This window comes from Notechis scutatus, unplaced genomic scaffold (assembly GCF_049901735.1).
Source record: "Notechis scutatus isolate UNSWTSFEM ecotype Mainland unplaced genomic scaffold, rNotScu1.2 NSCUCTG41, whole genome shotgun sequence".
NCBI lineage: Eukaryota > Metazoa > Chordata > Lepidosauria > Squamata > Elapidae > Notechis > Notechis scutatus.
In genome coordinates, this window is record NW_028263117.1 from 73,084 (window position 1) to 101,056 (window position 27,973).

Sequence of the window (27,973 nt, forward strand, 5' to 3'; positions counted from 1 at the left end):
CTAGCCTAAAAAAAAATTAAGAAGTCAAAAAGGAGCATAAGAAGTAAATATATATATGAAAGAAAATTCAGTCCGGTTAACTGCAAAATCACGCTAAGGTCCAGTAAAAAAAAAAAAAGTAAGAGAAAGGAAAAAAAAAACCAAGCCTCAATTTGACGTCCCTTTAAAAAATGCTGCTCATACAGTTTTGTCAAAAAATCTCACAGGTTTCTTCTCATATCCAGAGTGTCCTTTCAAATCTCAGCAACTTAATAAAAAAAAGAAAGTTCTCACCCAGCCGACACACTTTAACTTTCAGCCTCTTCCTTTCCGGAGCTGTCCCGACTTCAGCAGCTATAGAGGCTGCCTCTCTGCCGCCGGCAAAAGGACTTCTCCCGGATCAACCAGGGACTTTGTGATGTCCCTGGGATCCACAGAGTATGCCCTTCATGATCACCATCTCTACGGGACGGTTTAGGTCCGTTGGGACCGACCAGGGGCGAAGATATCAACCCCCCAGGAGGCTTCCCTGACGTCCAGGAGGCCCAAAAACAAGGGGGGTGCAGCCACGCCCACCCAGCCACACCCACAGAACTGCTTATTAAAACAATTGAATCCCACCCCTGCCCTATACCATGTCAGACAAGTCGCTGTCCAATCCCCATTGATGGACTTACACCCTCTTCTTCTTCAAGTTGCCTTCAGAATGCAACTGTGGGGGTCTTTGGAGTGCCAAAAGGGGCTGGCCTAGCAAACGTTGATGATGAAGACATTTTGGGCCACAATGAGGAGGTGGGCGGAAGAAAGCCTGAAAGCTTTCACTTTTCTTTCTGTTTGTTTGTTTTCATCCTTTCCTCTAGAAGAGGCCCTCCAATATTCTCCAGTCATCTCTCTCCTCCCCAGCTTTGGTTAATAAGACCCAAATCATTGTTACTGTTCGCCTTTTGAGATTTCTGGCGATGTTTTCAGAAGAAGAAGGAAGAGGCAACCAGTGGCAAGCGGCTTCGTCCAGAAACTCCTGGGCCCAGCCGAGATATTCCGAGATATTCCGATATCTCCTGTCTCCTCACCCTTCCCAGATGCATGGACACCCACAAGAGAACCACCCACAGCCTGGGGACTTCCGGTTTGTCGGCTTCACAAGCAGCAGGGATTCGCGATACTGCGCGATCCCTGCTGCGCTAGCTTTTTGGTGCTCCGATCCGGACGGGTTTGGAGCTAAGGCTGCCCTGCAGGGGTGGCTGAAGATAGGGGGATCCGGAGAGGGGTTTGGGGTGTTGCAGACCCCCTTCCCAGCCGGCAGAACCCCTTTTCCCAAGACGGTGCAGCGGCGGTCTGCAATGGCCGCCACAAAGAAGCTGGCAGCCGGGTAAGAATGCGCAGGAGGAAGAGGAGAAAGCCTTTGAAAAGAGAAAGTTTTTCTTGGTTCCCAGGACTCTAAGACATATTTAACATAATTCCTGGAAATTATGGTTTTTGAATGATACCTTCCAGAAGAGAAAATAAGCGGCAATTTGGAGGTGCTGAAAGTAAAGTTTACTCTCCTTCCCTACGGAATTAACAAGTGGACATTAAGAAACCTGTTGTTTTTTTCAGGTAAAAACTGGCTTTATGTGATAAGTGGGAAGGGAGAGGACTAAAAATATATTTATATGTTAAGATTTTGTTGGAGGAGATGCCTTAAGGATTTGAAGACTGAAATATATTGCAATAAGGCTTTAAAATACAGATTTGGATTTATTTATTTATTTTTGATTGATACTACCCCAGGAAGAGAAAGTGAGAACTTTGCCTTGGCTTGGATTGATTGATGACTTTGGGATTGTTCTATTTTTTTATTTTTTTATTTTTTTTGAAATATCTTGGTTGTTGCAAGAAGAAAGAAGGGGAAAAAAGAAAAGAAAAGATTTATAATGGCTTTTTCTGCTGAGGAACTGAGAAAAGAATATGAGCAAACAAACAAAAATGGCAAAGATGGTGTGAAAGAAGCCTTCCTTTTTTTAGAAATGGCGCTTGCTAACTATCAACAAACATTACAACAGATGGAGGCAGCAGAAGAAGAAGAAGGAGAAGAAGAAGCCATCTTTAATGAATTTCAGAATTTAACTAAGAAAGAAGGAAGAGGGAATGGAAGGAAAATGAAGGACTTAAGATTTAAAAAAACACTCAAGAAAGGGAAAAATAAGGTGCAAAATCAATATAATGATAGTAAACAAAAGGGAAAGGGAACACAACAGAGAAGGGAAGCCAGTAAGGCAGAGGCTAGAAGAAGGGGGTAGAAAGGTCTGGTGGGGGAAGAAAGGAAGGGAAAAGGTGAGAAAAGCCACAAAGTTTTGAAATTAGATGGAAAAAAGGAATCTTTTTTAGGGACAAAGGGTAAAGTATAATTTCTTTAAAAAAGATTTTGCAAGGTACATAAGATGGTATTGTAGCATTGTATTAGAAATAGAAAATTAGAATGGTTTAAGAGTTAATAAGATTAAAATGTTGAAATGTTTAGTAATGATTGATTTTAAAATTTAATAAAATATTAAAGGGAATGTTTAGAATATTGAGTTTTAATTAAAGAGTTTAATATGACTATGGTATTGATGTTATTATAAAATTTTTATTGTAGCATTTGTCTTTGGAAAAGGCAATGGGAATGTTATAAGATTCAATATTTAGATCTATTGCTTAACTATGTATTTAATCATTTTGGATTTATTATTTTTGTTTATTTTAAAAAAAATTAGTAGATAGAATGTACCAAGCAGAATCAGATCGGGTATTAGGTGTTATTTTAAATGTTAATTTGATTAATTTAGGGGAAGATAGAAAGGCATCATACTCTGATTAGTGATTTCAGGAGAAATTCTTTTTATTATTATTATTATAAGAAACGAGACAAAGGGATAATAAAGAATGGACAAAAGATACAAATATAATGACTCAAATTAAGATGGATTAATTAAGATAGAATTAAGAAGAGTGAAATGTGTGGAGAAGCTAATATAGAAGACATAGAATGGTAAATAAAATAAGTAATGACATGTAAGATGAGCATGAATATAATTGAAGTCCATGAAGAGAGAGATACCTGGGGCCAAGTTACTTTCCTAAAAGATTTTTTTATGTTTTGTGTGTTGTGTGTTTATGTTTTTGGGAGAATTAATAAAACCTTGCAGAAATATAGAATGAGAGTAATGGTAACCAAGTCAGAAAGAAAAGATGAAATAATAATAGTGAAATTGAATAAGAGTAAAGAGAAGTAAAGAGAAACTGGATAAGAGGTATTTGTATGCTCATATGGAAATGGTTTAAAATAGAATTATATTGTATAAAATAAGGTTTTATTTGACTTGTAAAATTTATAATGGAAAAAGGTTTAAGTATGTAATGGTTAATGATGATTTGTTTGTCTTTAAAAATTAATAAAACTTGTTTTTTAAAAAAAAAAAAGAGAGAGAGAACCACCCACAGCCAAAGAGAAGACATTGCAGCCAAACAGGTGAATGGTTATCAGGCCCGGCCCAGATTGGACCTTCAGGAAAGAAAGACTCGTCTCCATTTGCAGTCGAGTTACATCGAGCTGTATGAGATTTAGTATGTGTTCAACTTACTGCACATTCCAAAAAGATAAAATATGAGTGGACCGATGATCAGATTGATGTCCATGCTTGAAGCATAGAAAAACAAGGCTTTGTGTATATCTGGATGTCTTTCAGGTGTTATGATGGTCAGATAGGGCTCACAGTTTAGGAGCAGACTGAGCTCACTTTCAAAGGTTCCCCTAAAACTTGCGTGTTGTCAATATACACAGCAAACACACCCACACAATATGTCCCCTTCCCAAGAATGGGGACAGACCCACCATGGTGCACTCAAAATAGAAAGGGATCAGGATATGTTTTAGGATGGGAGACTTCTCCTGTGGCCCCTGGACCTAAACCCAAGACAATGTTTCAGAGATTCCTTAGCTCAGGTGTTGTACAAAGAAAAACGGGCAGTCGGGCCTAAAGAAGGTGCATCCTGTAAAATGGCATTTCCAGAACCTTCCATCTCCACCTTCATTCCTCAAATGAAACAATGGCATTGTTTATGGAGCCTACCCATCTTCTGGGAAACGCATAGCCTAATTTTTTTGCATGTATTGCCAGTCAATTTGAGTGAGCTTCCTGACAATAATTGATTTAGGACTTGTTGGTTGTATTGGCCAAGATTTGGGAGGCTTTGAGTTCTAATCCTCCCTCAGGCAGGAAATCTTCCTGGGGGACTTTGAGCGGATCACCAGGAGACTTTTGAATTCCAGTCCCGCCTTAACTCTTATTGAATTTGGGGTGGGAAATTTGGAAACATTTTCTCAGATTAATGTGAGATACTAAAATTGGAGATTCCTAGAGTGTGAGATGGCCGAGTGTCCAATGTTGTGGGTAGTGAGGGAAGAAAGTGAAATTGTGGGATAATCGCTGTGGTGGTGATCAATTTTTTTACTACTGGTTCTGTGGGCATGGCTTTGTGGGCATGGCTTTGTGGGCATGGCTTTGTGGGTGTGGCAGTGGAAAGTTACTTCAAAAGCCCATTCCCTACCTCTCCCGACTAACCTGCTTTCCAGCTCCCTTCTCCTGTGCAGGGCAACCAATCCAGCCGATCAGCTGGGACTCAGTGGGAGGCAGAGGAGAGATGGGGGCGAGGCCAGTCAGAGGCGGTATTTGCCAGTTCTCCGAACCACTCAAAATTTCCACTACCAGTTCTCCACAACTGGTCAAAACCTACTGAATTCCACCTCTGGATAAACACCTCTTCCATGTGGCACAAAGCCACAAGTCTCTGCCTTCTTCTACTGCTTGTGCAAGAACCAGAGGGATTTGTGTGAATCTTAGCCTGACCTTCTTCTGATCCAACAGAGCTTTTCTTATCTCCTTAAAATGGAATTTGCAAAGGGATCCTATTTGCAGTTAGGAACCATTGTGAGACATAAAAATTGATTCCCAATTGATCAGCAATCTCTGTGGTTGGAGAGCAGAGCAGTTTCCATGGGTGCCTCTTCCTAGAAACCTAGAAGTCCCCCCACTTATTCAGCCCCTTCTTGGACCTGGATGAACATTATGCAGCATTGGAGGTTTGTGACCTGGTCAATGATGCGGTTGCCTTGAGACAGGATCCCTGCAACCTCCTCCTGGGAAGAGTCCCAAGGTCCCCTTTCTCTGGACATCTTCTCCAGCCCTTCAAAGACAAGAAAAGCTTGGAGGAGGAGCAGAGAAATGCTTCAGGTACAAATTGTAGAGTGGAAAATTAAAAGGCCTGAAAACAGCTATTTTATTTCCCTGGTTGTTGAAAGAAAAAATATACAATGGAAATTTCTTTACAAACTTAATTTTTTTATTTACTTTTCTTTTTGCTGTGAAGTACATACAATCCCAAACTGAAATCCCAGACAGCTGTTCTGCTGAATTCTTTCTGCAAAGGGGTTTTTATCAGGCAATCAAGAAAGACTCACATAAAAGGGATGAAGATTTCCCTCCTCAGCTGGGAGCCAGTCAAGCATGGCATTTCACATCATTCTGGCATTTTTTAGGGAGAGGATCAGGCAACCAGGCTGGTGTTTGGTTCCCACAGCTTCCTCCTGACCTCTTTTCCTACACATTCTCTCACCACCCACCCACATGTTTAGCTGCTGTCAGTGGGAACAAGTGCGTCAATCTTTTTTATAAGGTATCATGCTCAGTAGCTGTTGCCGAACAGCTGAATTCCTCTGAATTTTACAGCAGTCTCTTTAGCAATATTTATTGAAAAGGGAGAATTCCAGTCGTTCAACAATTCCCCATTTTGAAACATATAGATATCATTTTCTTTGATTCCTGCATACTATCAAAATGGAAATCAAATAAAAGAAACATTAACAATACTTCCACTGTCATAATGATGTTATATCTCATGTTTTTACATTTGTTCTGGCTGTGAGATGCTCCTTTGTGTTCAGCTCTGGCCTCAGAAGGATAATGTAGCACTTGGGGATGAAGATGCAGCCCAGGAGACCAGCACTGGAGGCCAGGATGGAGAAGACCTGCACAGCCACCATGTGTTTCCCTTTGGTGCTCAGGTAGGTGGGCACAAAAGTCACCCAGACACTGCAGAAGACCAGCATGCTGAAGGTGATCAACTTGGCTTCGTTGAAGGCCCCAGGCAGATTCCTGGCCAAGAAAGCCACTGTGAAGCAGACGGCAGCCAGGAAGCCCATGTAGCTGAGGGTGACGTAGAACATGACAACGGCCCCTTCATTGCATTGCAGGATGATCTCTCCAGGCTGGGAGAGGAGGTCAGAGTCAGGGAAGGGAGGAGAAACTTCCAGCCAGATGGAGCAGATGATAACTTGGACACCAGAAGAAGACAGGATGATGGAGTTGGCCAAGCTCTTCCCCAACCATTTCTTTGCTCGGTTTCCTGGTTTTGTGGCCAGGAAAGCCAGCACCACCATGATGGTTTTGGCCAAGAGAGAAGAAACGGCAACTGAGAAGATGATGCTGAAGACCGGTTGTCGGAGAAGGCAGGTGGCTTTCCTTGGTTGACCAATGAAGAGAGAAGAAGACAAGAAGCAAAGCAGGAGGGAGACCAGGAGGATGTAGGAGAGGTCCCGGTTGTTGGCTTTGACAAGGGGAGTTTCTCGGTATTTAATGAAGATGATTAAAACAAGGCTTGTGGTTAGGAACAAGAATAGGGCAAAAGAGACCAGGATGATGCCCAGAAGTTCTTCATAAGACAGGAAGGTTATCACTTTGGGGATACATTGGACTCTTTCTTTATTTGGGAATTTGTCATCCGGACATTTGGTGCATTTTTCTGTATCTGAGGAAAAAAACACAACCCCATATTTCTTTGTCCTTTGCATTTCAAGATATATTGTACATTCTTTGGGAACAAGTGATTATCAGGAGCATTTTCCTGGATGGATTTCTTAATATCTCCAGAGACAAAAATAAGTGTATCACTTTTTAAAAAAATATACCTACAGTATATTTTTGATAGGCTATGAAATTGAGGGAAGCTTTGGACGTGAAAGATTTCCTTTGTAATGTTCAGAATATTGTTAGGAACCTACATTACTAAAGGAAAATAATGAATCAATTAATCTTTCTAGATAAACTTACGTGCAAGATGGCAATTCTTGTCATACTTGCCTCAGAGGTGGCTGGCAGATCAAGTGACTGTTGCAAATAATTTGGAATGGCCATTGCAGCAGTGGTGATATGGGTGCAGACACATACAGGCATCACTATCCATGCCGCCACATTGTGTATCTCGTACATCAGTAACACCTTTTCAGTGTTCCTCAAAGGGAACCCATGTAGACTGCATTGCAATCCTCCTTTCAGGAGGTGGACCTAAAACAATTCCTCACGTTTCAAGGAACTCAGGTGTTCCTAGAGAAGTAAATGTGGAAGGAAGGACACACTCAAGCTAAAAAGAAGAAATATTTCCTCTGGCAGTAGTAAAGCTTGCCCAATCTGCCACAGCCACCTCTCTATCCAGCCCTTCCTTCACAGTCTTTTTGTTCTTCTGTTTAGATAAGAAATGAGGCATTTCGGAAATAAACCAGAAACCAATTAAGCTTAAAAGTGTCGTTTAATTCACATTCATGACAATTCCACCAGTTCCACCAGGCCTCCCATTTTCCTCTGGTGTCACCCACCTTTCTGAGTGGAGAAGGTCCCCTCTGGACAAGGAACACAGTCGTAACAGCAAACTGGCTCTCCTTCTCGAGCCCTTTTGACAAATCCAGGACGACAACTTTCCACACATTCAGATTGAGGAAAGGACTGAGCAGAAAAAAACCGGATTGCCAAAGGAAATATGTTAGGACTCTCCGTCCATGGAAAATGGAGGTAAAAATGGATATTAGACAAGATATTAGATATTAGCCTCTGGTCTTCACTTAAATAAATACAAAATCTCTCACTATTTCCAAATGGTTGGAGATATAACTTCTGGAAGATTCTTCCTTTAGCTCCTCTCTTTTGATTTTGGAATTCTCACAGTGTCAAAAAAAAAAAAAAGGACTTTATTAAATAGAAAAGTCTGGAGAGATGGAACCAGTGGTGGGATTGTACTGGTTCTGTCCAGTTCTATAGAACCGGTTGTTATGATTCTGCGCAGTTCGGAGAACCGGCAAATCGCACCACTAACTGGCCCTGCCCCTCTCCGCCCGTCCCTCCCCCTCCGTGCCCAGTCAGTTCTTTTTTTTTTTTTTGTAAATTTTATTTGAGTTTTCACAAAGAGAAAAAAATACAAATAAAACATCTTTTTGAAAGTAGCATAATCCCGGGTTACATACTTCGTATAGACTCAAGTTCAGGTTCATGTTCATTTTTATATTCTATTCCATATCTTATTACTATTTTACATTTTCTGCATAGCTTCTCCTCTCTTTTAATTTTCTCAATTTTAATTATCTCATCTCAATTCAAATCATTGTATTTATATTTTTGTCTGTCCTGTTTCAATTATCTATTATTTTTTCTCATTAAACAAAATTTCTCCTGTAGTTACTGATTGGAGTATGACGCCTTTATATCTTTTCCCTAAAGTTGTAACATTCAATATAATATATAACTTCCATTCGGATTCTGCTTGGTACATTCTTAAAATACACACTGTATTCTTAAAAAAGAAAAAATTATAAATGTATATAATTAAAACAACACATTCCATTCCAATTCAATTCTATCATTAATATTAATATTCATTAAAATCTTAACTTCTTTAACATTACTTTTCAATTAAATATCATACTTCTATGGGAACAATTATAAGCTTTCCATAATTAATTCCCCCTCTCACTTATATTTTATAAAACATTAACTAATTAAAATGTTCCCGTTCCTTCCTAATTCAATTTTCTCATTTATTTTATTTCACTTATTTTATTCACAAACATTTCACTAAATTACACTAACTATTTTATCCCTCATTTTAATCATACGTTGTTTTCAATTTTCTAAAGTTATTTCTATTACTAATATAACAATACAATCTTATGTACCTTTACAGAATCCTTTTTCAGTTAGATTTTCACCCATTATCTCTAAATAGGTCCTGTTTCTCTATATCTTGTTCGGTCCTTTGTAACTTCTTATCCTTTCCTTCTTCCCTCTCTTCTTCTCTCTCCCCTTTTTACCCCCTTGTCTCTCTACATCTATTTCTCTCTTCTGTATTCCCCTTTTCTGTTGCTTTCCAATATTATACTTATTTTTCGAATTATTTTTCTTTTCTTTGGTTGTTTTTTAAGTTTTAAATTCTCCATTCTCTTTCCCCCTTTCCTTTTTCTTCCCCACATAAAATTGCTTGTTCATTAAAGATGGCTTCTTCTTTGTCCCAGTCTTCTTGTTTTGCAGTCATTTCTTGTTCTTTCTCATAGCTCCGAATCTCCATTTCTAAGAATTGAAAACGAAGCCAAAAGAACCCTTCCCTTCTTGTGCATCCTCTTTGTACTTTTTAAGTTCCATTTTCAATTCATCCAGAAGTGGTGCCATTGTATACATTTTTAAACAACCACCCGATTGATTTTAGTCATTCAAATATAATAACCAAGAATCCAAAGATCACCAAATAATCCAAATACATGCAAGCTGTTTCTTTGTTGCTCTTTTTTTTCACTTTCTCTTCCTGGGGTTACTATTTAGTTGCAAAGTTTCAGTTAAAATGTATCTTTTAGAAGTCTTGTTGAAGTTTTACTGTAGATTCTTTTTAATTCCAGGCAGTCTTCTCCCTCTTCCAGATCCTGCCCTTATTCTTTTCTCTCCCTTCCTGCTTATGAAAAAGAAAAATTTTAATGTCCAGAAATCTTTATTATCCCTTTGGCATTTTGTTTTATTTTCAGCTTAATTGCCTATTGATGTCAAAGCGGATTTTTCGATTTCTTATTTAAGTCTCTTAGTTGTCAGTATAGGGAAGGAGAGAGAAAAAAAAAGCCAAACCTATCCCTTTTCACTTTCCTTCGCTGCTTCCGACTCTTCTTTGGGAGCGATGTTGTTTTTTGTAAGTTTAAATTCGGGTACCTTGGTTGTTGCTTTTACAATTTAACCCAGTCAGCCAAAACTTTCACTTCTTATCTTCCTCCTGCACATTCTTTTCCGGTCGAGTTGTTCTTTGTTGTTGCCATTTCTGACCACCGCTGCAACCGCCTTCGGAAAGGGAGTAAAGGCCAGCTGGGGAGGAGAGATGCAGCTCTCCTGAACCCTGCTGGCGGTCTCCCCCTCTTCACCACCTCTATGGGGTGGCTTAGCCCCAAAACCAGGCGGCTCGGGGCACTCCAGAGGCGAGCCCAGACAGAAACCACGCACGATCGCGGATTTCTGCCTGTTGCCGAAGCCCTTCAAACCAGAAGTCCAAAGCCCAGTCAGTTCTTATCGCACATGCGTGGCATCGCCTGCAGCCTGCTTTTGCCCACTCACCAGGCCAGCCATTGCTGCATGCCTTCCTCTGTGGCCCTGCCTGATCTCCCTGGGTGAGTGAGGCTCTGCAAGCTCCGGGGCCCAGTCACCTACCTGCCACTGCCGGTCACCTTTACCCCCCACCCCACTTGCCTTTTGCTGCCACCACCCGCCGCCCTCACCCCCAGCAGGTAAGGCCCAGCAGCTGCGGTGAATCTAGGCGGGGGCAAGATGCAGACGGGTGGGGACCAGAGCTACATTTCGCTGTACTGGAAGACATGTGGAGAGGCTCGTGTTCTCCTACTGCTGGGAGAGCAAGAGAGTCTTTCCCGGCACAGCTCTGGGTGGCAGAGAGAAACAGGATTCAAGCAGGCTACTTCTCTGCTGCCCAGAGCCACCCATTTCCCCATTGGAGAGGAAGTTGCAAACTTTTTCGCTGTGCCGGAAAAACTCTCTTGCTTTCGCAGCAGCAGGAAAACATGAGCCTCTCCACATGGGATTAGCTGGGATTCACGCAGCTGCTGGACCCTTGCCGGCAGTGAGGCAGAGGCGTGGGGGAGGGAGACCAGAGAGCATGGCCCATTTGCCTACCATCCCTTCCCTCTCCCGCCCACAGCCTTATTGTTGGACCCAGAATAATCACCCCTGGTTGGCCCTGCCACACCCACCCAGTTGCACCCATGTAGACAACAGGCATTGTCATTTTGAAGTTGAGGGAGAATTTGGGGAAGGAGTTGGAGGGTCCTGCAGTGGATGGTACAGGAGCACCATTGAGAAGCAGGGAAGTGGCCTTCTAGTGGTCCGACCTGGTGTTCAGGCTGGAGGCGGGCCACGGGAAGTCAGAGCACCGAGGGAAAGGGGTATTGCCAGGTGGAGCCTCCCTCTCCTAGCAGAATTGGGACCATTGGGGTAGTCCTAGGAATTGGGTGAGTCGAGGCGCAGCTCCTTGCCTTCTTAGCTCAGGGAATGGCCGTTTTCTGCAGGAGGAGGACTGCGGATGGGGGAGGTCTACCTGAGTTACTCCTCCGCCATCTTCACCAGATTATTTGGGCACTTACAAGCGAGCACAGCTAAAGGCACTGCTGTCACATGTCAGCCCAGACCTCACCCCGTGGCTCCGTAAAGCCAACACCAAAGAAGTGGTCGATCAGGTGAACCTGTGGTGCAATGCCCACTCGGATCTTGGTCGCTCCAGGCTGTCCGACCTCAAAGCCCCTCAGGAGCCACCGTTCCCAGGTTTCTACTCGCCTGTGCTTGGTCGCCCCCTCTTCACCTTGATGAAGCGGCTGGCTCTGCCCCTCACCCTCCCCTCTCTCACCTGGCCTAAGAAGGTGAGGGTGAAGGTGGGGGATAGCGAAGCGGCGGGTCCCTATCTTCCCGACTCTCTCTCCCACTCTGTGTGTGTCTTTGTGTGTCTCCCTGAAAGCCGTGGCATGGCCAAGCCAGCAAGCTCTCCTTGGCACTCTTTGTTATGTCTTTCATTTCTTCTTTTTGGAATCCAGACTGGTTGAACAATTGCCAGACCGCCTTCGGGCGACCCTCCTCCTCCACCTCCCATAACCAGTGGTAGTGGCAGGGCTGGGAGGATGCACGCGCATGGGGAGATGCTCCTCAAGCAAATACCAAAGCACAGCAAAACCTGGTATGGGGTGGATGGCTGCTCACTTGAGGAGCGAGCATCTCCCCCAAGTGCACCCTATTGATCCATCCAGAGGTGCCAGGTGTGAGAGGAGGAGGAAGAGGAAAAGGAGGAGGGTCGCCCAATGGACGCTTCCACCGCGGTCTGGCAATCGTTGTTCAGCCAGTCTGGATTCAAAAAGAAGAAATGAAAGAAGTAGCGAAGAGCACCAAGGAGAGCTTGCTGGCTTGAGGAGTCACACACACATTCACAGATACACACACACACACACACACACACACACACAGAGTGGGAGAGAGAGGGGGAAGATAGATACCTGGCCGCTTCACTATCCCCCCACCGTCACCCTTACCTTCTCGCACTGCTCCATTTTGTGAACTATCTATAGTTTAGTATCTCCTTCAAACTGGTGAGAATCCCACAAGGGCTGGGGAATGTGTCACTAAGAGCTTCAGGTTGGTTTGCTCCTTGTGCCCGAACTACCGTGTTTCTCCAACAATACGGCCTCCACCAATAGGAAGGCCCAGCATGTTTTTGGGCATAAAATCAAATTAAGCCCCTCCCCCAAATTTAGGCCTATTTTAAAATATGCAAAATAAGGGGAAGGGCGGGAGACTGCCGTTAGGAGCGCCCTGCGGGCCGAATTCCTCGCCACCAGCCGCTCCTAACGGGCGATCATGGCCAAGCACAGAGAGCTCCCTACTCCCACCTTTGCTGCAGACACCTTTGGCACCCGCCGCTGTTGCTTTCCCTTCTGCCCATTACGCCGCCACGTTTGGAGCTGCTGCTTCCGTGTTTGGAGTGCCGTCGCCATTTGGAGCTCCAAACGCGGAAGTGGCAGCTCCAAACATGCGGCGGGCGATCTTTATTTTGGTCGCGTGAAGTACAGAGCGAGCAAGAGAGGGAGACTGCGATGCCTCCATCTCAGATGGCAACCTCACTAGTGGATCATAACGTGGCTGGAAGCCCGAATCGGCGGGATACGATGGCGATCTTTTTGGAGCGAGAGGAAAGGGAGAGAAGAGTTGCAGGCGTAATTTGCAGGAGGAAGTGGGTGTACCCCACGGCAGGGAGCCCAAGGAAGAAGGGCTAGTAGGCAACGGAGAGCGTCCTGTAGCTCCGGAAGCAGCCTAGAGACGCGCCCGGGAAGAGGCGCAGATGCTGCCTTGTAGTCCCCAAGCCAACTGCGTGCATCGCCTTTAGTTATGTGCGCTCCGCGCTTTGGGCATCTCCATGTGATCGCGACCCTGTCCTTTCCACCTGGCGCCCTTGCTGCTTTCTGGCTCTTTAGCAACCGGCTTCGTGTTTGGAGCACTGCCGCTGTTTGGAGCTCCAAGCGGCGGCGGAAGCTCCAAATGCGGAAGCTCCAAACATGACGGTGGCGATCTTTTTATTTTGGTCCGCACGAAGTTCAGAGCGAGCATGAGAGGGAGACCGCAATGCCTTGCTAAAGAGCCAGAAAGCAGCAAGGGCGCCAGGTGGAAAGGACAGGGTCGCGATCACACGGAGATGTCCAAAGCCCGGAGCGCACATAACTGGCGGCGCCGCGCGGTTGGCAGAGGCCTGGGCAGCATCTGCGCTGTCTTCGTCTCTCTCGAGCTATGGGGCAGCCCCTCTCCGTGCCTACCAGCCCTTCTTCTTGGGCTCCACACTGATAATCCTCCTCTCCTGGAATGTGCCACCTTCTTCTCTCCTCCTCTGCAGCTCCCAAAGATAAGCCATGCGTATCCCAGAACTTCAACGCGATATCGAGCATCGCGGTCTCTCTGCTGCTGGCACAGGATAAACAAAAGATCAGCCGCCATCATGTTGGAGCTGCCACTTCGGCGTTGGAGCTCAAACAACGACAGCGCGCGCTGCGACGTGCTCCATGGCGTATATGCAGAAGAGAAGCTTTGCTGGCGTCGAATACCAGTAATCTGCGCTAAAGTGGAGTAAAGAGAAACTCTCTGTCTTTCAGCCATAATCTTGTACAAGGCGGCTATTCTTGAGAGATGCAAAGAAGTCGTCACCCGAAAAACTGACCTAGCCGTTTTTTGGGCTCAAAAAAATAAGGCCCGGCCTTATTATGTGAGAAACACGGTAGCAAAGAACAAGGGAATTCTGTTGACCAGGGCCTGAATTCAGATGAATTTGAATCATGATTGGGTGGAGGTCCTTTTGGTCCCATTGGGAGAGAAGCTTCGTCCTGCTTGGGAAAAGTGTCCCCTGAAAGAGCAGGTTCATAGTTGGGGAGGTTCTTAAAGAGACCACACCTGGTCAGACTTATCCATGCCTCTCTTTTACACAAACACAAAACACACACACACACATAGAGAGTGGAGGGGGGAAGTTAGAGAAAGAGAGAGAGTGATACAGAGAGGGGGAAAGAGAGAGAAAAGAGAGGGAAAGAATGAAATAGAGGGAATGAGAGAAGAGGAAGAGAGAGAACAGAAAGAAGAGAGAAAGAGAAAGAAAAGAGAGAAAGGAAGCAAAAGGAAGAAAAGGGATAGACAAAGAAAGGGAGAGATGGAAGGAAGGGACAAAGAAAGGAAAAGAAAGGAAGAGACGGAGGGAGGAGAAAGTGAATGAGATATATGAATGGATAGATAAATACATGGAAGGAGGGAGAGAGAAAAAGGAGAGGAAGGAAGGACACAAACCCTGGCTTCAGAAGACTCTAAAGCAGCACAACAATCTAGGGCTGGCCTGCAAGGGATCTTGGAGGTCATTTAGTCCAACCCCTTCTCCAGCAGGAGATCCTTATAGAATCAAAGAATAGCAGGGTTAGAAAGCTGTGTGTGTGTTTGTGTGTTTGTGTTTATGGTTGTCAAAACTCCAAAAACAGGTCAAGCAGCTCTGGGGAGATCAGTCATAAATTAGAACACTTGCTAAGCAACTGGTCATTAAGCAAGGACCAATTGTATTTGGTTTGCAAATCACATGGCCACCTGGCCACGCCCACCCAGCCACATGGCCACCAAGCCACGCCCACAAATTAAGCCATGGCCACAGAACCGGTTGTTACAAAATTTGAATCCCATCCCTGGATGGAACTGAGAAAAATTCAGCATTAAGTGATAACCAGTCGGTTCCTTCTCATGACCCCATTAACATGCATTTCTCCCCTCTTCTTACACCCATAATTTTAAGGTGTGATATCAGAACAATCTTGATAATTTCAGGTGAACTGAAAGCCTTGGAGCTGCTTCTTAGGAGCAGAAGGCCCATTGCTCCATCCCAGGGAGGGTGAAAGGGAGGCATGGAGAGCTCTGGCCAGATCCGGCCTCCTTAAGAGCCTCCCAGATTATGGAGCTGCCCCTTCAGGGGACACTTTTCCCCAAGCAGGATGAGAGGAAGCTTCTTTCCCCAATGGGGCCAAAGGACCTCCATCCACTCACGATTCAATCCCATCTGATACAGTCCAAGCCTGGATTCAGCAGAATTGCCGCCTTCGTTGCTCTTCTGGGCACAAGGAGCAAACAACCAGAAGCTACTAGGGACACATTCCCCAGCCCTTGTGGGTTTCTCACCCGTTTGATGGAGACCCTTAATTGTACGGGGTCCACAAAATGGAACAATCCCGAAGCCTCCCAAGCAGCCTAAGGAAAAATTCCAGTTTCTCCTGCCCAGATTCAATTCTTGGTGAAGGTGAACCACCTTTGGGGAATAGCATCAGCCCTCTTGAAATGGGACCTCAGGCTTTGGAAAACAGAGGAAAGACATCAAAACTTTCTCCTACCTTGTTGAGCAACTTTAGCCGTGAAAGAACATCTTGGCTGATATAAAGTCTCTGTCTTACAAAATGTGCCAGAGTCTCTTCCCTGGGATCACCCCTGGGAAGAACCAAGAAGCCCGAAATGAACAGATCTGCTGCTACCTCTCCATTTGGGTCCATGTAGAGTTCAATGTCCGAAATATTGACAAATTCATTCTTCTCCAGGAAAGGATGGAACTAGAATGGGAACATGCAGCAATTTTAAAAGCAGAAAACTTTGTTTCTTATCCCAGACACTTTTTCACATTTGAATCTGTCTTCTGTAGTTGTCTAATTTACAGACATGCTTCATTAGGAAAATAGGTGTTAACCCTACCTTACAAGTGAACGAAAAAAGTTCACAAAAAATTGTTGATCATATTTTGACAATATAGATTTTGACAAAATATAGTTGAAAAACATAAAAAGGAGATTTATGAACTCCTGAAAGCAACAGGTTGGTTATCAGAAACACGGATTTCTGAAGAAGAAAATTGTCAAGATAATCCTCTCCCAGGAAGCCCAGACAGGAAACCTGAGCTAGGCCCACTTCACTGTAATGCTGCACTGACAGGATTTGGGGAAAGTACAAATCTCCCACCAACCCTTTTTTATGCAGCTGTAGGTGTCCTCCTCTTATCTGGTTCTTCCCCAGGCAGAATCTCTCCTCCACCCCCCAAAAGTCATTCCCTTCTAAATGGATTGTGGGAAAGGGGGGGATATAAATTATGTGCTCTATGCAAGTCATCCTCACATATTATTTCATTTCCTAAATACATTATAGAAATACTGCTGATATAACTCGATCTCAGGAAAGAATAACAAACAATTTTCTGATGTGATCAGAAACCCAGTTAAGTGAGGGGTGGATGGTATGACAATTAAGTGGATAAAAACTGATTTTAAAATGGTACTCAAATAATATTTAGTTTTTTTAATCTTTGTGATGAAAGTGGGAAGATACAACATTTTGTCGTTAAGTCATCAATTTTTCTATGTTGTCATTAATATAATAGGGTTGATAAATTGCTATTATACAAGATTTATAACAATTCTCAGGCAAATATACTTTTATGTTATTTAAACATTACCAACTTTCCAGAAAAATATTTCTGATTTCCTCCTAGAAACAACCGTATGACTAAAAAGCAGTAGAAAACTATCTGGGTTTTAGGATTTGATAAATTATAGTATCTCATATAAGAACATTAGTGATGCACTGGATGAAGGATTGTGCCAAGCTTGATAAGTATATAAGGGAGCCAGTTTGCTCTACTGATTAAGCCTCCAAAGTAGAAAGCAAGAGGCTGTGAGTTCAAGACCCGCCTTGGTCATGAAGCAGGGTGGGGGATTTGGGGCCAATCTCTCAGCCCAACTCAACTCACAGGGTTGTTGTTTTGGGGAAAATGAACACACAACTACTCATTGGTACTCAGCCCCGTGGCTTCTGCAGGGAAGGGCTTTTAAGGATGGGGGATGAGTTAGTGCACTTAGTGAACTCAAACAAGGTCTTAAAGATCTGGAAATCCAACAAGATGGGGCTGCTCTTCCCAAGAATGTTTATTTGAGCAGCCTTTAGAGCAACGCGATATTTATATCGAATAACCCTGCCAAAAGTCCAAATGGAATTAACCTCCCAGAGTAGTTTCAGGGGGCCGACACAAAGAAAGAGCTCCTGAGCTGAGACTGGGGTCCTGAGGACAAGGGGCCACTTGAACTGCAGCTCACGCAGAGGTGGTATTCAACTGGTTCTCACTGGCTCAGGTGAACCGGTGGTCACCCTGGTTGGCCACACCCCCAAACCGGGTCGCCCGCTTGTCCCAGTCGCTCTCCTAGCTTTCCCTACCATGTGGTGGCTGTGGCGCAGATCGGGCAGATGTCCCACGGCTGTTGCACATGTGCATTGTGTTTATCGCCGCTACTCATGCAGTGCGCATGTGCAGCAGCCCTGGGACATCCGCCTGCCCACCCGCCCTCCCGAATCACATTTTCTTCCTTCTCCTGGCGGATGCGCCTCTTCCAGCCCAGCCCGGCCAGCCAGCAGGGGAGTGGGTGGACGTCCCTGTTATGTCCGGAGCGTGGGTGCAAGTAACGGAGACGAGGCATCGGATAGTGACTTAACTCTTTATTAGTGACTTCAGAACAGAGCAAAAACTTGGGCGGCAGCAACCCTATTTATAGGGCTGTCTGCTGTCACAACAGCCAATGCTTTTGAGTTTGCTGTGCTGGAAGTGTCCAATCAGCAGCGCCCGTTAACAGCCAATCAGATCGGCCATGAATGACCAATCAGGATCCGCTGCTTGCAGGCCAATCAGAAGTGCAGGATTACGAGCCTGCTGTAGAAGTAACACTATTTAGGATTTTGAAACAGTGCGTTTGCTTAGTTCGTAACACCCCTCCCCTAGGTTCCATCTGAGGGGTGGGGTGATGTACTTTTCAAGTAGGCAGGTCGTTTCACCTGTCTGCCCGATTTGCGTTGCTCCAATAGTCCTTGCCCTGGCTCTGGTTCCGCTGGGCTATTCACTGAGCTTAACGGCACGGCTGGGTCAACCTCTACACTGGGCGACTCGGGGCTGTCATCCCTGCTTTTGCCAAGGCTGGCCTCTGAATTTCTTGGATGTGCTGCTGTCGCAGTGCTGCTTTGTGGTGAGTCGATCATCTGGTCCAGCTCTCCTTTGGACGGTGAGTATCCCGCGGTTGGTTGCGTTGACTTCCGGGTTTCGAGTCCCAGTCGGATGCTAGCTCTTTTCGGCCCCCTCGCTTTCCCTTCCCCCAGGTTTGAGGTTCAGGGCTTGTGACGGGGGTAGGTGCCAGTCTGGAGCGAAGTTGGTCAATGTGGCGCTTCCACATTATCCCATCATCAGTTTGTAATCGGTAGGAACGGGCCCCGTAAGTTGAGTTATAGTAGCGGGGACCCACAATGGGTCACCAGAGAAGTTTTTCGCAAAAACCGGGTCACCTACCTTGAATGTGCGATACCTGCCGCTGGACCCCAGGGGTTGTTCCGGTGTGTAGGCAGGGTGTAGGCGGTCAAGATGTGAGCGAAGTTTCCATCCCATCAGGAGTTTGGCTGGGGTTTTGTTTGTGATGCTGTGTGGGGTAATATGTTGGAGAAGGAGCATCCTGGTCACTTTCTCGTCGATGTCTCCTTGCTCCAACTTGTGTAAGGTTTTCTTTACGAATTGGACCATTTTCTCAGCCCTACCATTGGCTGCAGGATGGGCTGGCGATGTTAGGGCGTGGCATATTCCCCGGTCTGCTAGGTACTGTTCAAATGCAAGAGCAGTAAATTGGGGTCCATTATCTGAAACCAGGACATCTGGCAACCCATGCGTAGCGAATAGTCTATTCAGTTTTTTGACGACTGCTTCTGTGGTGGTGCTCTTCATTTTGTGGACCTCTAGCCAATTTGAATAGGCATCCATGGTTATGAGGAATGTATGTCCCTTGGTGGGTCCCGCAAAATCGAGGTGGATGCGGGACCAGGGCCCCCGAGGTGTTTCCCATTCCATTGGCAGAGCTTTTGGTGGAGCTGAGCGAGTTGCTTGACACTTGCTGCAAGTGGCCACCCAAGTTTCTATTTGTTTATCTATACCTGGCCACCAAGTGTAGCTCCTTGCTAGTGCCTTCATTCGCACGATGCCAGGATGTCCATCGTGCAATAGTTTCAGAACTTTGTGCTGTAGCCGATCTGGAATGACGACTCTGTCCCCCCACAATATGCAGCCTTTCTGTGAGAAGTGTTCTGTCTGTCGGTTTTTGAAGGGTTTAAAGGTGTCGTTGGGTTCGTTGTCAGGCCAACCTCTTTCTACCCAGCTGAGGACTCGTGCCAAACAAGGATCCTTCCTTGTTTCCGAGGCGATATCTCGTGCCGTCAGTGGTGGAGAAGGAAGGGTTTCGATTTGTAGCATAGTTAGGGTTGGAGCTGGATCATCTATGACTTCGGGTAGAGGTGAGCGGCTTAAGGCGTAAGCGTGGGGAATGGCTTTTCCCGGGCGGTGTAGCAATTGGTAATCGTATGCGGCTAGGAACTCTGACCAACGTGTCATTCTTGGCGATAAGATGTGGGGTGTTGGCTTGTCTCCCGCTAAAATGCCAAGTAACGGTTTGTGATCGGTGATTATAGAAAAGGGCCTTCCATATACATACTCATGGAATCGTTTGATCGCAGCTACAATAGCGAGAGCCTCTTTATCAAGCTGGCTATAGTTCCTCTCAGTCCTTGATAAAGTCTTTGAAAAAAACGCAATAGGTGCCTCAGTACCGTTTGGCAGGATGTGGCTCAGGATGGCTCCTACCCCAAACGGTGAGGCATCGCAGGTGATGGTTAAAGGTAAAGTCTCGTTGTATTGTATCAATACAGCATCAGAAGTTAAAAGGTCCTTCACTTGCTGAAAGGCACGCTCTTCCCGCTGTCCCCAGACCCAGGAAGCCTTCTTGTCGAGGAGCCTATGCAGGGATTCAGCAACAGTCGCCTTCTGGGGCAAGAAGATGTTATAAAAGTTAATGAGTCCTAAGAAGGCTTGGAGGTCTGTTTTATTCCTAGGTCTTGGGGCGTTTTTTATTGCGGTTAGTTTTTTTTCAGTAGGGTGAATTCCCTGTTTGTCAAGAAGGTAGCCCAGGAATTCAACCTTCTCCGTACAGAGTTGGCACTTGTCCTTCTTGACCTTCAGGCCAGTGTCTTTAAATTTCTGTAGAACCATTCTGAGTCGTTTTTCTAACAAGCTTCTAGTAGGGGCAGCTATTAAAACATCATCGAAGTAGGGCACGACCCCTTTTATGCCTTGCAGCAATCTCTCCATCAAACTCTGGAAAATACCAGGTGCTACACTTACTCCGAACTGAAGTCTATTACATTTGAAGGCTCCTCTATGCATAACTATAGTCTGGGCTTCGGCAGTCTGAGCGTCTATGGGCAATTGCTGGTACACCTGAGCTAGGTCCAATTTTGCAAATATTTTCCCACCTCCCAGGGAATGAAGAAGGTGTTGGACCACAGGTACAGGGTAAGTGCTCTGTTGGAGCGCGTGATTTAGGGTGGCCCGGTAATCCCCACAAATTCTCAACGATCCGTCTGGTTTTATGGGGGTCGCAATTGGGGTCTCCCATCGAGCGTGGTCAATCGGTTCCAACACGCCCTGGGCTATTAATTTGTCCAATTGTTCATCTATCTTTGGCTTGAGTGCAAAGGGCACTCGACGAGGCTTAAGGTGAATGGGTGCAACTTCAGGGCTGAGGCTAAAGGATATGGGGGATCCCTTGTACTTGCCTAGCTTCTCGCTGAACACGTCCTGGAATTCCTGGACGAGGGCGGTTTCCCAGTCATCGTTTCCGGTCTGGTTGATGCCGGCTAGCTCAATTCCTAGTGGCACAAACCACTGCAAACCCAGAAGGCTGGGTCAATCTCGATCGACGATGGTTAAGGGTAGGGTTGCGGTGTGGTCTTTGAATGTTACTCGGACGTCGCTGGATCCGGCAACAGGAATTCTGTTTCCCTGGTAGTCTTTCAATATGATATTTTGAGTGCTGAGGTCCTGGCGGCGGATGTCAGGGATCAGCTGTCTGAAGGTTTTCCAGGAGACCATGGATAGGGACGATCCAGAGTTGACCTCCATAACGCATGGACAATTCTCGATAGTGACCCTCACTCGGATTTTCCTCGCATCCAGGGATGAAGCGTGGCCGATGGTGATAGTCTGATGTTCCTCTTCACATCTGGACGAAGTGGCAGGTGCTCAATTTCTGTAGTATAGGTTCCATTGAGTGCCTGGGCGGTCCCGCTTTGCTGGTGGGGTGCCTGCTGTCTGTCAGAGATTGTTTTCTCTCCTGGTTGGGCTGGGTCCTCGCTTGCTTCGGCAGACCCTTGCGATGTGGCCCCTCTTCCCACAGGAACGGCAGAGTGCATCTAGGAATTTGCAGTCAGAACGCGGGTGACCACCCCCGCATCCAGAGCATTGGTACGGGGATTTTCGATTCCGCTGGTCCCGCTGGTCGCGTTCTGACCTGAGTCAGTTGACCTCTTCTTCTTCGCTTTCTGACGAAGATTCGAGGTCCTCATGGTGCGTGGTCGTTGCATGCCTCTCAGAAAACGGCGTAGCGTCGCTGGCGAGTTGGCGGTGTGGTGCGTTTGCTCGGCGCATTTGAGCGGCTGACTTCCTGGTTGCTTCTGCTGCAGTAGCATCGGCGATGACATCTGCGAGGGCGATGTCTCCCTTCGCCATTATCTTGCTCTGGGTTGTGGGGTCTTTGAGACCCAAGGCAATCCGATCTCTCATGGCTTCTTCAAGGTTGGTGAAGCCACAGAGTCCTCCCAGGTTCCTAAGGTCGACCAATCAGGATCCGCTGCTTGCGGGCCAATCAGAAGAGCAGGATTACGAGCCTGCTGTAGAAGTAAAACTATTTAGGATTTTGAAACAGTGTGTTTGCTTAGTTCGTAACAGTCCCGGGGCTTCTTGCCCCCCTTGTGGCGATATGCCTGCAGGAGCCCCTCAGGCCAGCTGAGCCGAGAGCCGCCATTCCCAGGCTTCTACTCTCCCGTGCTTGGTCGACGCCTTGCCTGAAGCAGCTGGCCCTGCCCCTCACCCTCCCTCCCTCACCTGGCCTGAGAAGGTAAGGGGGACGGTGGGGGATAGCGAAGAGGCTGGGTCGCTATCTTCCCCTCTCTCTCCCCCACTCTCTGTGTCTGTGTGTGTGTGTGTGTGTGAGACAGAGAGAGAGAGAGAGAGAGCGGGGGCAAGAGAAGAAAGAAAGAAAGAGGAAGGTAGAGAAAGAAAGAGAGCAAGAAAGAGCAAGAAAGAAAGAGGGAGAGAAAGAGAGATAGAAAAATGAAAAGAAAGAAAGAAAGAGAGAAAGAGAGGGAGAATGGAGAAAGTGAATGAGATATATGGATGGATAGATAAATACATGGAAGGAGGAAGGGAGGGAGAGAGAAAAAAAGGAGAGGAAGGAAGGACACAAACCCTGGCTTCAGAAAACTCTTTGAAGTAGCACAGCAATCTAGGGCTGGCCTGCAAGGATTCTCGGAGGTCATCTAGTCCAACCCCCTGCTCCATCAGGAGATCCTTACAGAATCAAAGAATAGCAGGGTTAGAAAGCTCTGTGTGTGTGTGTGTGTGTGTGTGTGTGTGTCTGAGTGTGTGTGTGTGTGCATGTGTGTTTGTGTGTTTGTGTTTATGGTTGTCAAAACTCCAAAAACAGGACAAGTAGCTCTGGGGAGATCAGTCATAAATTAGAACACTTGTTAAGCAACCGGCCATTAAGTGAGGACCAATTCTATTTGGTTTGCCAGTCACATGGCCACAAAGCCAAGCCCACTCAGTCACATGGCCACAAAGCCATGTCCATCTGGTCATGTGACCACCAAGCCACACCCACAAATTCAAGCCATGCCCACAGAACCAGTAGTAAAAAAATTTGAATCCCACCAGTGAGTTCACAGCCTGCTATGCGGCATCTCCTATCAGGACTCAGGGATTCATTTTGTGATGCCTCTCCTAATAAAATATCTGGGAAATTCGGAACTCTTTTACGTGCAACTGCAGTTCTCAGATCAATAGGAAAGAGTTTCTCTGAATGGGGCCAAATTCTGTTCTGCTGTAATGCAAAATTATGTATTTATTTATTTAGGACATTTATATTGCCACATATTCGCACATGACTCAGCACTAGGCAGACTCTAACTGCCCCTTGACATTTATTTTTATTTTTCTCCATTATTATTATTATTATTATTATTATTATTATTATTATTATTATTATTATATTATTATTATTATTTGTAATGCTGGTCTCTGACTGTACTAAAAGTGGACTGGATGAAGGAGGAAGCTGTGTTGGAGACATTTGCCATCTTGAGTTATTTGTAAATAAATACATGTTTATGAAAACAATCTCAAAATCGTACTTGACTGCAACCTGAAACTGAGTCTTGAGAGAAGACAAGGAGGAGATTATGAGAGCAGCTTCTCCAACTTACAAAATCTCTCAGTTGGACAAGGGAGGATTCAACACTCTTCCAATGACGGAAAGAGGTGTTGGGAGTTAAAACCCTTCTCATTCCTAGGAAAATAAAATATTTTAGGATATACTAAAAAGGGAGAATATATTTCCCCTAAAAAGAAAAGTAGAAACTCAGAGAGGCTGAAACTCAGCCCCCCTCCCACCTTTGCTAATGGACCATTACTCTGGCCTAGGCCACTCTATTTTACACAACAAAGATCTACTCCAGGTAAAGCTATATAGGAATTGCCCAAAGCCATCACCATCATCCAGCGAGGCTCAACCAAGCCTGGGACTCAGGACAGCCTACAGAGTTGGCCCTGCATGGCCCCATGGGAGTCTGACAACCAATCAGAATACAAGCTCAAATTCAAATCCCAACAGAGGGCATAAAACAATTGCACTCTCAGCATCTCAGCCCTTCTTTCCTCAACCAAGGCATGTGCTCCTGTCCACCATTAAACCATCTTCCAAGCAGTCACCATGTTTCCAGCGTCTTTCCTCCCCACTTGGAACTGAACCCAGAAGGAGATTTCTTCCAACAGGGACTAGACAGAAACTTCAGATCTGCTCCCTGTTATTCCGGAGTGTCAGACAGGAGCAATTAGATGGTGCAAATCTCTTGACCTTTTGCAGCACAAGAAGGTTGAGATGTTCCCCTCCTTCTCCTTTGGGTTCCTTCTCCAAAGGATCTCAGATGAATGGATCCCTATTGGGACCCCCCATACCTGCCACGGCTGCAGCCTCGGAGCCCCCAACCTCTTTTCTCCCTCCTTCCTTCCCCTCCTCGATCTGGAGGAATAGGCGGCATTCATGGCCTGGGCCAAAGTCTGAATGATACTGTAGCGATGACGGTCATTTATGATCCGTTTCCTGTTTCTTTTCTCCTGGGTCTCCAGTGGGGCTTTCTGGGTGCATCTTCTGCGGCCTTTGACAGAAAAGACGTGCTTGGAAAGGGAACAGCGGAAATAATGATCTTGAAACGGATCTTCCACAAAGAAATGGGGTTCAAAGGCAGCATCTGTTGGCCTTTTTTTTGACAGATAACCAAAGTTCCAAATACTATGGATGTATTTGAGAAGTATGTCCTTCTTTATTAGATACGCTAAAAAACTTGTGAGGATCCAGACTTTCCCTTCAATGGCTCCTGGCAAATGCATAAGTGCTTCATGGAAAGGAATAATTCTGTTCCAGATGGAAATAAATTCTATGAACTGGACAAAGACATTGACTTGTCTCCACTTAGAGAGGGCCTCCCTGAGGGATGCTGTTTGTCCAGTTGTTGTGAATCGTTGTGATACAACCACACAAATTCCATTCCTGACAAGCATTGGAGGGAAAGTCCTCATGAAATTATCTCCATTCTCTGTGTCTGTAGCAAAGAGACCAATCAGGGTCCATCTGAAATGGAGGAGCAGCTGGACAATTGCTGGGTACTGGAATCCTTCTTTGGGGAGCATCTGGTGGAAAAAGGGGAATCTCCTTTTATCACTCAGAGCCTCTGAAGGAATTCCAGGAGTGATCTGAAAAAGTAATGAAGAATGCTGTGTTATAATGTGGTCCAGATCAACTCCAAAATATTAGTTATTGACAAACCCAATTTTGTTTTGATGAATATATAAGAATAATTTGTTCCTTAGTCATGGTTTAAAATATTTAAGACAGAATATTAACAAGATTGTCTATAAAAATGGAACGCAAAATCATATTAAACAAAAAAACAATAAAAAATGCAATGTAAATTTCTGTGTCACCCGTACAATTCCAACAATTAGATTCAAATTAGCACATGTTAGATAAAATGTCTGGATCTAAGATATAGGGCTGTATTATATGCTATTTTTGAGTACTAAAACCTCTTTCTCAGCTTCTATATCCCAAATTCTTTGTGAAGCAATTTTTCAGCTTCTTTTCTAGATGTACAAGAGACTAAGAGACCACAACTGCTAACACAAATTGACAGTTGTACAATCCAATAAGTGTTTAATTGAAATTTTGTCTGTTTTGGGACTATGTCTGTTTCATCGCTTTAATTTTAACCCAATAATTATATACCCTGAATTTATACAAAGCAGAAATTGTGTAAATTAACAATTATCTCTGAGGGCAGCAGATGAACTCCTTTTATCCATCCCAAAGATACTCTTCTTGGTCTGAATATTTTTTATACATAGACAGGACTATTGCCAACTTGATTCCAATTGGATAAGGCAGATATTATTGATATGTGAAAATGAATATGCTAATGGGGGACCTCAAAACCTGGATAGTTTTTCAATAGTAGAATATTCAGTAGAATATCCTCTACAGGGACCTTATGGCTCTTCAGGCCTTTAATGGTGAATTTGAAGAATGAACGTAATAGACTAAAACATAGTTTATATGTTCCCTAATATTCTGAGAAACAGCTCTTGAATTCTATGAAGATATTGGATCTGTTGTTCATCCCCACCACCCCACTCACCTTACCAGATAGAGAAAAACACACAAACCTGTGGGACTTTGTAGGTGCCTACACACGTTGACATCTGGATGGAGATGTCCCTGCCAGCTCCATCAATCAGAGCCAGGAGGTTGTCCTTCCTCCCACAGCCGTAGTTGGGGACATTGGCTTCTCCAGTGGAAAGAATGTCCAGCAAGACATCTGAAGTGCGTAAAGGGCTCAAATGGTTGTCATGGATATTGTAGCCCAGGGTGAGATTCTGCAGGAGCTGGGAATTCTTGCTGACCATTTGAATACCAAAAATTGATTTTAGGGTATTTGTTAGAGCAGAACTCTTCCTATTGTAAAAACAATATTCATGTTATTATGTTCAATAGTAACAACAAATGTTTTTAAAATATATAATCCGTCACAAACCTACTAAGCTTTAGGCCAACATTGATCCAAATCCAATGATCAATTATGCAAATGAGAGAGGCAACTACAATTGTTTCAGGCACTACTTAAACAAAGCTCATTATTCAAGTGATGAACTCATGAACGAACTAAGAAAGGAAAATCACCTGGATTTCATTCAGGTTTTTTAAAAACTCCATCTTTGGATTTTACTCTCTTCCACAAAGTAAGGCAAAAAAGGGAAGACATGGAAATAAAAATCATTCAGGAAATTATACAGGTCCTGGGGTACAAAAATAAGTGAAATAAGAAGAAAAGGAGAGTGTTAGAATTGCACATGGAGGGAGTGCAACTCCATCACCCTGCATGACTTACGAAGAAGAAGGTATAGGAGGGCTATTGAAGGGCAACATTATAGGCGACACATATGTTTCAGTTGTGACCACACCAATGAGATGGTCTCCAGGCCTGTAAAAGCTCCATGGATTGTACCCATCCTGGTGCTCCAAACTCAATGGGCATTTCCTTCTCAGCTTCCCACAGACTGATGGGGACACCAGCAGCATCAGAAGCAGAAGCAGGAGGTCCATCATTCATGGCATTAATCAATCCGCTTCCAGTTTCTAACACAAACAACAGAAACAGTTGGAAAAATTCAAAGACTCTGAAAAGTGCCAGTGGCTTTCGTGATCTAAACAGAGAATCACTCAGTTTCATCTGCAAAGGAGACAAAGGTGCAATCAAGAGCAGAGCCTGTACCTGTCCCAAAACTTGGTCCCAGAGAGCTTCACCCAAGGAATTTATCCTTTTCTGATACAAGATCCTTTGCATGTAGCTTCAGTCTAATGCCTGCATCAAAGTCAAAAACTGGAGATATAGCATCACAGGTCTCAAAGGCCCAGATGGTCATAATTACAGCAAGAAGCAACTTCTCCTCTTGGGATCCAGAACTTTTTCTGGGCTCCATCTGCAGAGGAGAGGCTGGAATAAAACATGTTAGTAAAAATTACAGATATACCCCTGGAATCATTGTTCTGTTGTGGTTGTGGTCCTTCCTTCCTGTCAGGGCAAGTCCAGAAAGTGATGCTGGAGAAGAGAGTTCAGCACCCAGGGAATTGACTTCTGCTGTCCTTCAACATGGCCTCTTGTCTCCAGAGATTGCTGGGGAAGGTCACCCAGAGGGTTTGGTGCCACTTCTTAGTTAATGTAATTTAACTGTAGTGTTGCCTGTCTTCTAATGACAATCGGCACCCTTGATCTCTGGCCAAGGTTAAGAGTAGACCCTGTTTGGAATTCTCTTTTATGTCATAATGCCTTATATTGATCTTAATTGCAGTCGGTTTTAAAATTGCTTGTGCCTGAAGTGAAATTTC

The 27,973-nt window shown here is 44.9% G+C and overlaps 1 protein-coding gene and 1 long non-coding RNA gene across 2 annotated transcripts in view; one reads left to right on the top strand and one right to left on the bottom strand.

The window, feature by feature from the left end:
- Positions 1 to 27,776, bottom strand: LOC148128639 (vomeronasal type-2 receptor 26-like). Its single transcript, XM_087948675.1, has 8 exons — positions 27,360 to 27,776; positions 26,976 to 27,223; positions 26,254 to 26,485; positions 24,490 to 25,284; positions 15,749 to 15,961; positions 7,649 to 7,775; positions 5,998 to 6,804; positions 1 to 5 (listed from the first exon to the last, which is right to left on the bottom strand). The coding sequence occupies exons 2-8, from the start codon at positions 27,191 to 27,193 to the stop codon at positions 1 to 3; spliced, it is 2,397 nt and encodes a 798-aa protein (XP_087804801.1). The 5' UTR covers positions 27,194 to 27,223; positions 27,360 to 27,776.
- LOC148128637 (uncharacterized) overlaps positions 1 to 27,973 on the top strand; it is a 150,996-nt gene that overhangs the window by 72,320 nt on the left and 50,703 nt on the right. The window lies entirely within an intron of this gene.

Bases quoted from the DNA above. Each gene is read 5' to 3' on its own strand.
- LOC148128639 (XM_087948675.1), bottom strand. From the start codon at position 27,193: ATGATGGACCTCCTGCTTCTGCTTCTGATGCTGCTGGTGTCCCCATCA. The intron at 26,486-26,975 runs GTAAGTCATGCA...TCAAATGGTCAG, and splicing joins CCTCCTATACCTTCTTCTTC to CAAGAATTCCCAGCTCCTGC. The intron at 7,776-15,748 runs GTAGGAGAAAGT...TTTTCTGCTCAG, and splicing joins GGCTAAAGTTGCTCAACAAG to TCCTTTCCTCAATCTGAATG.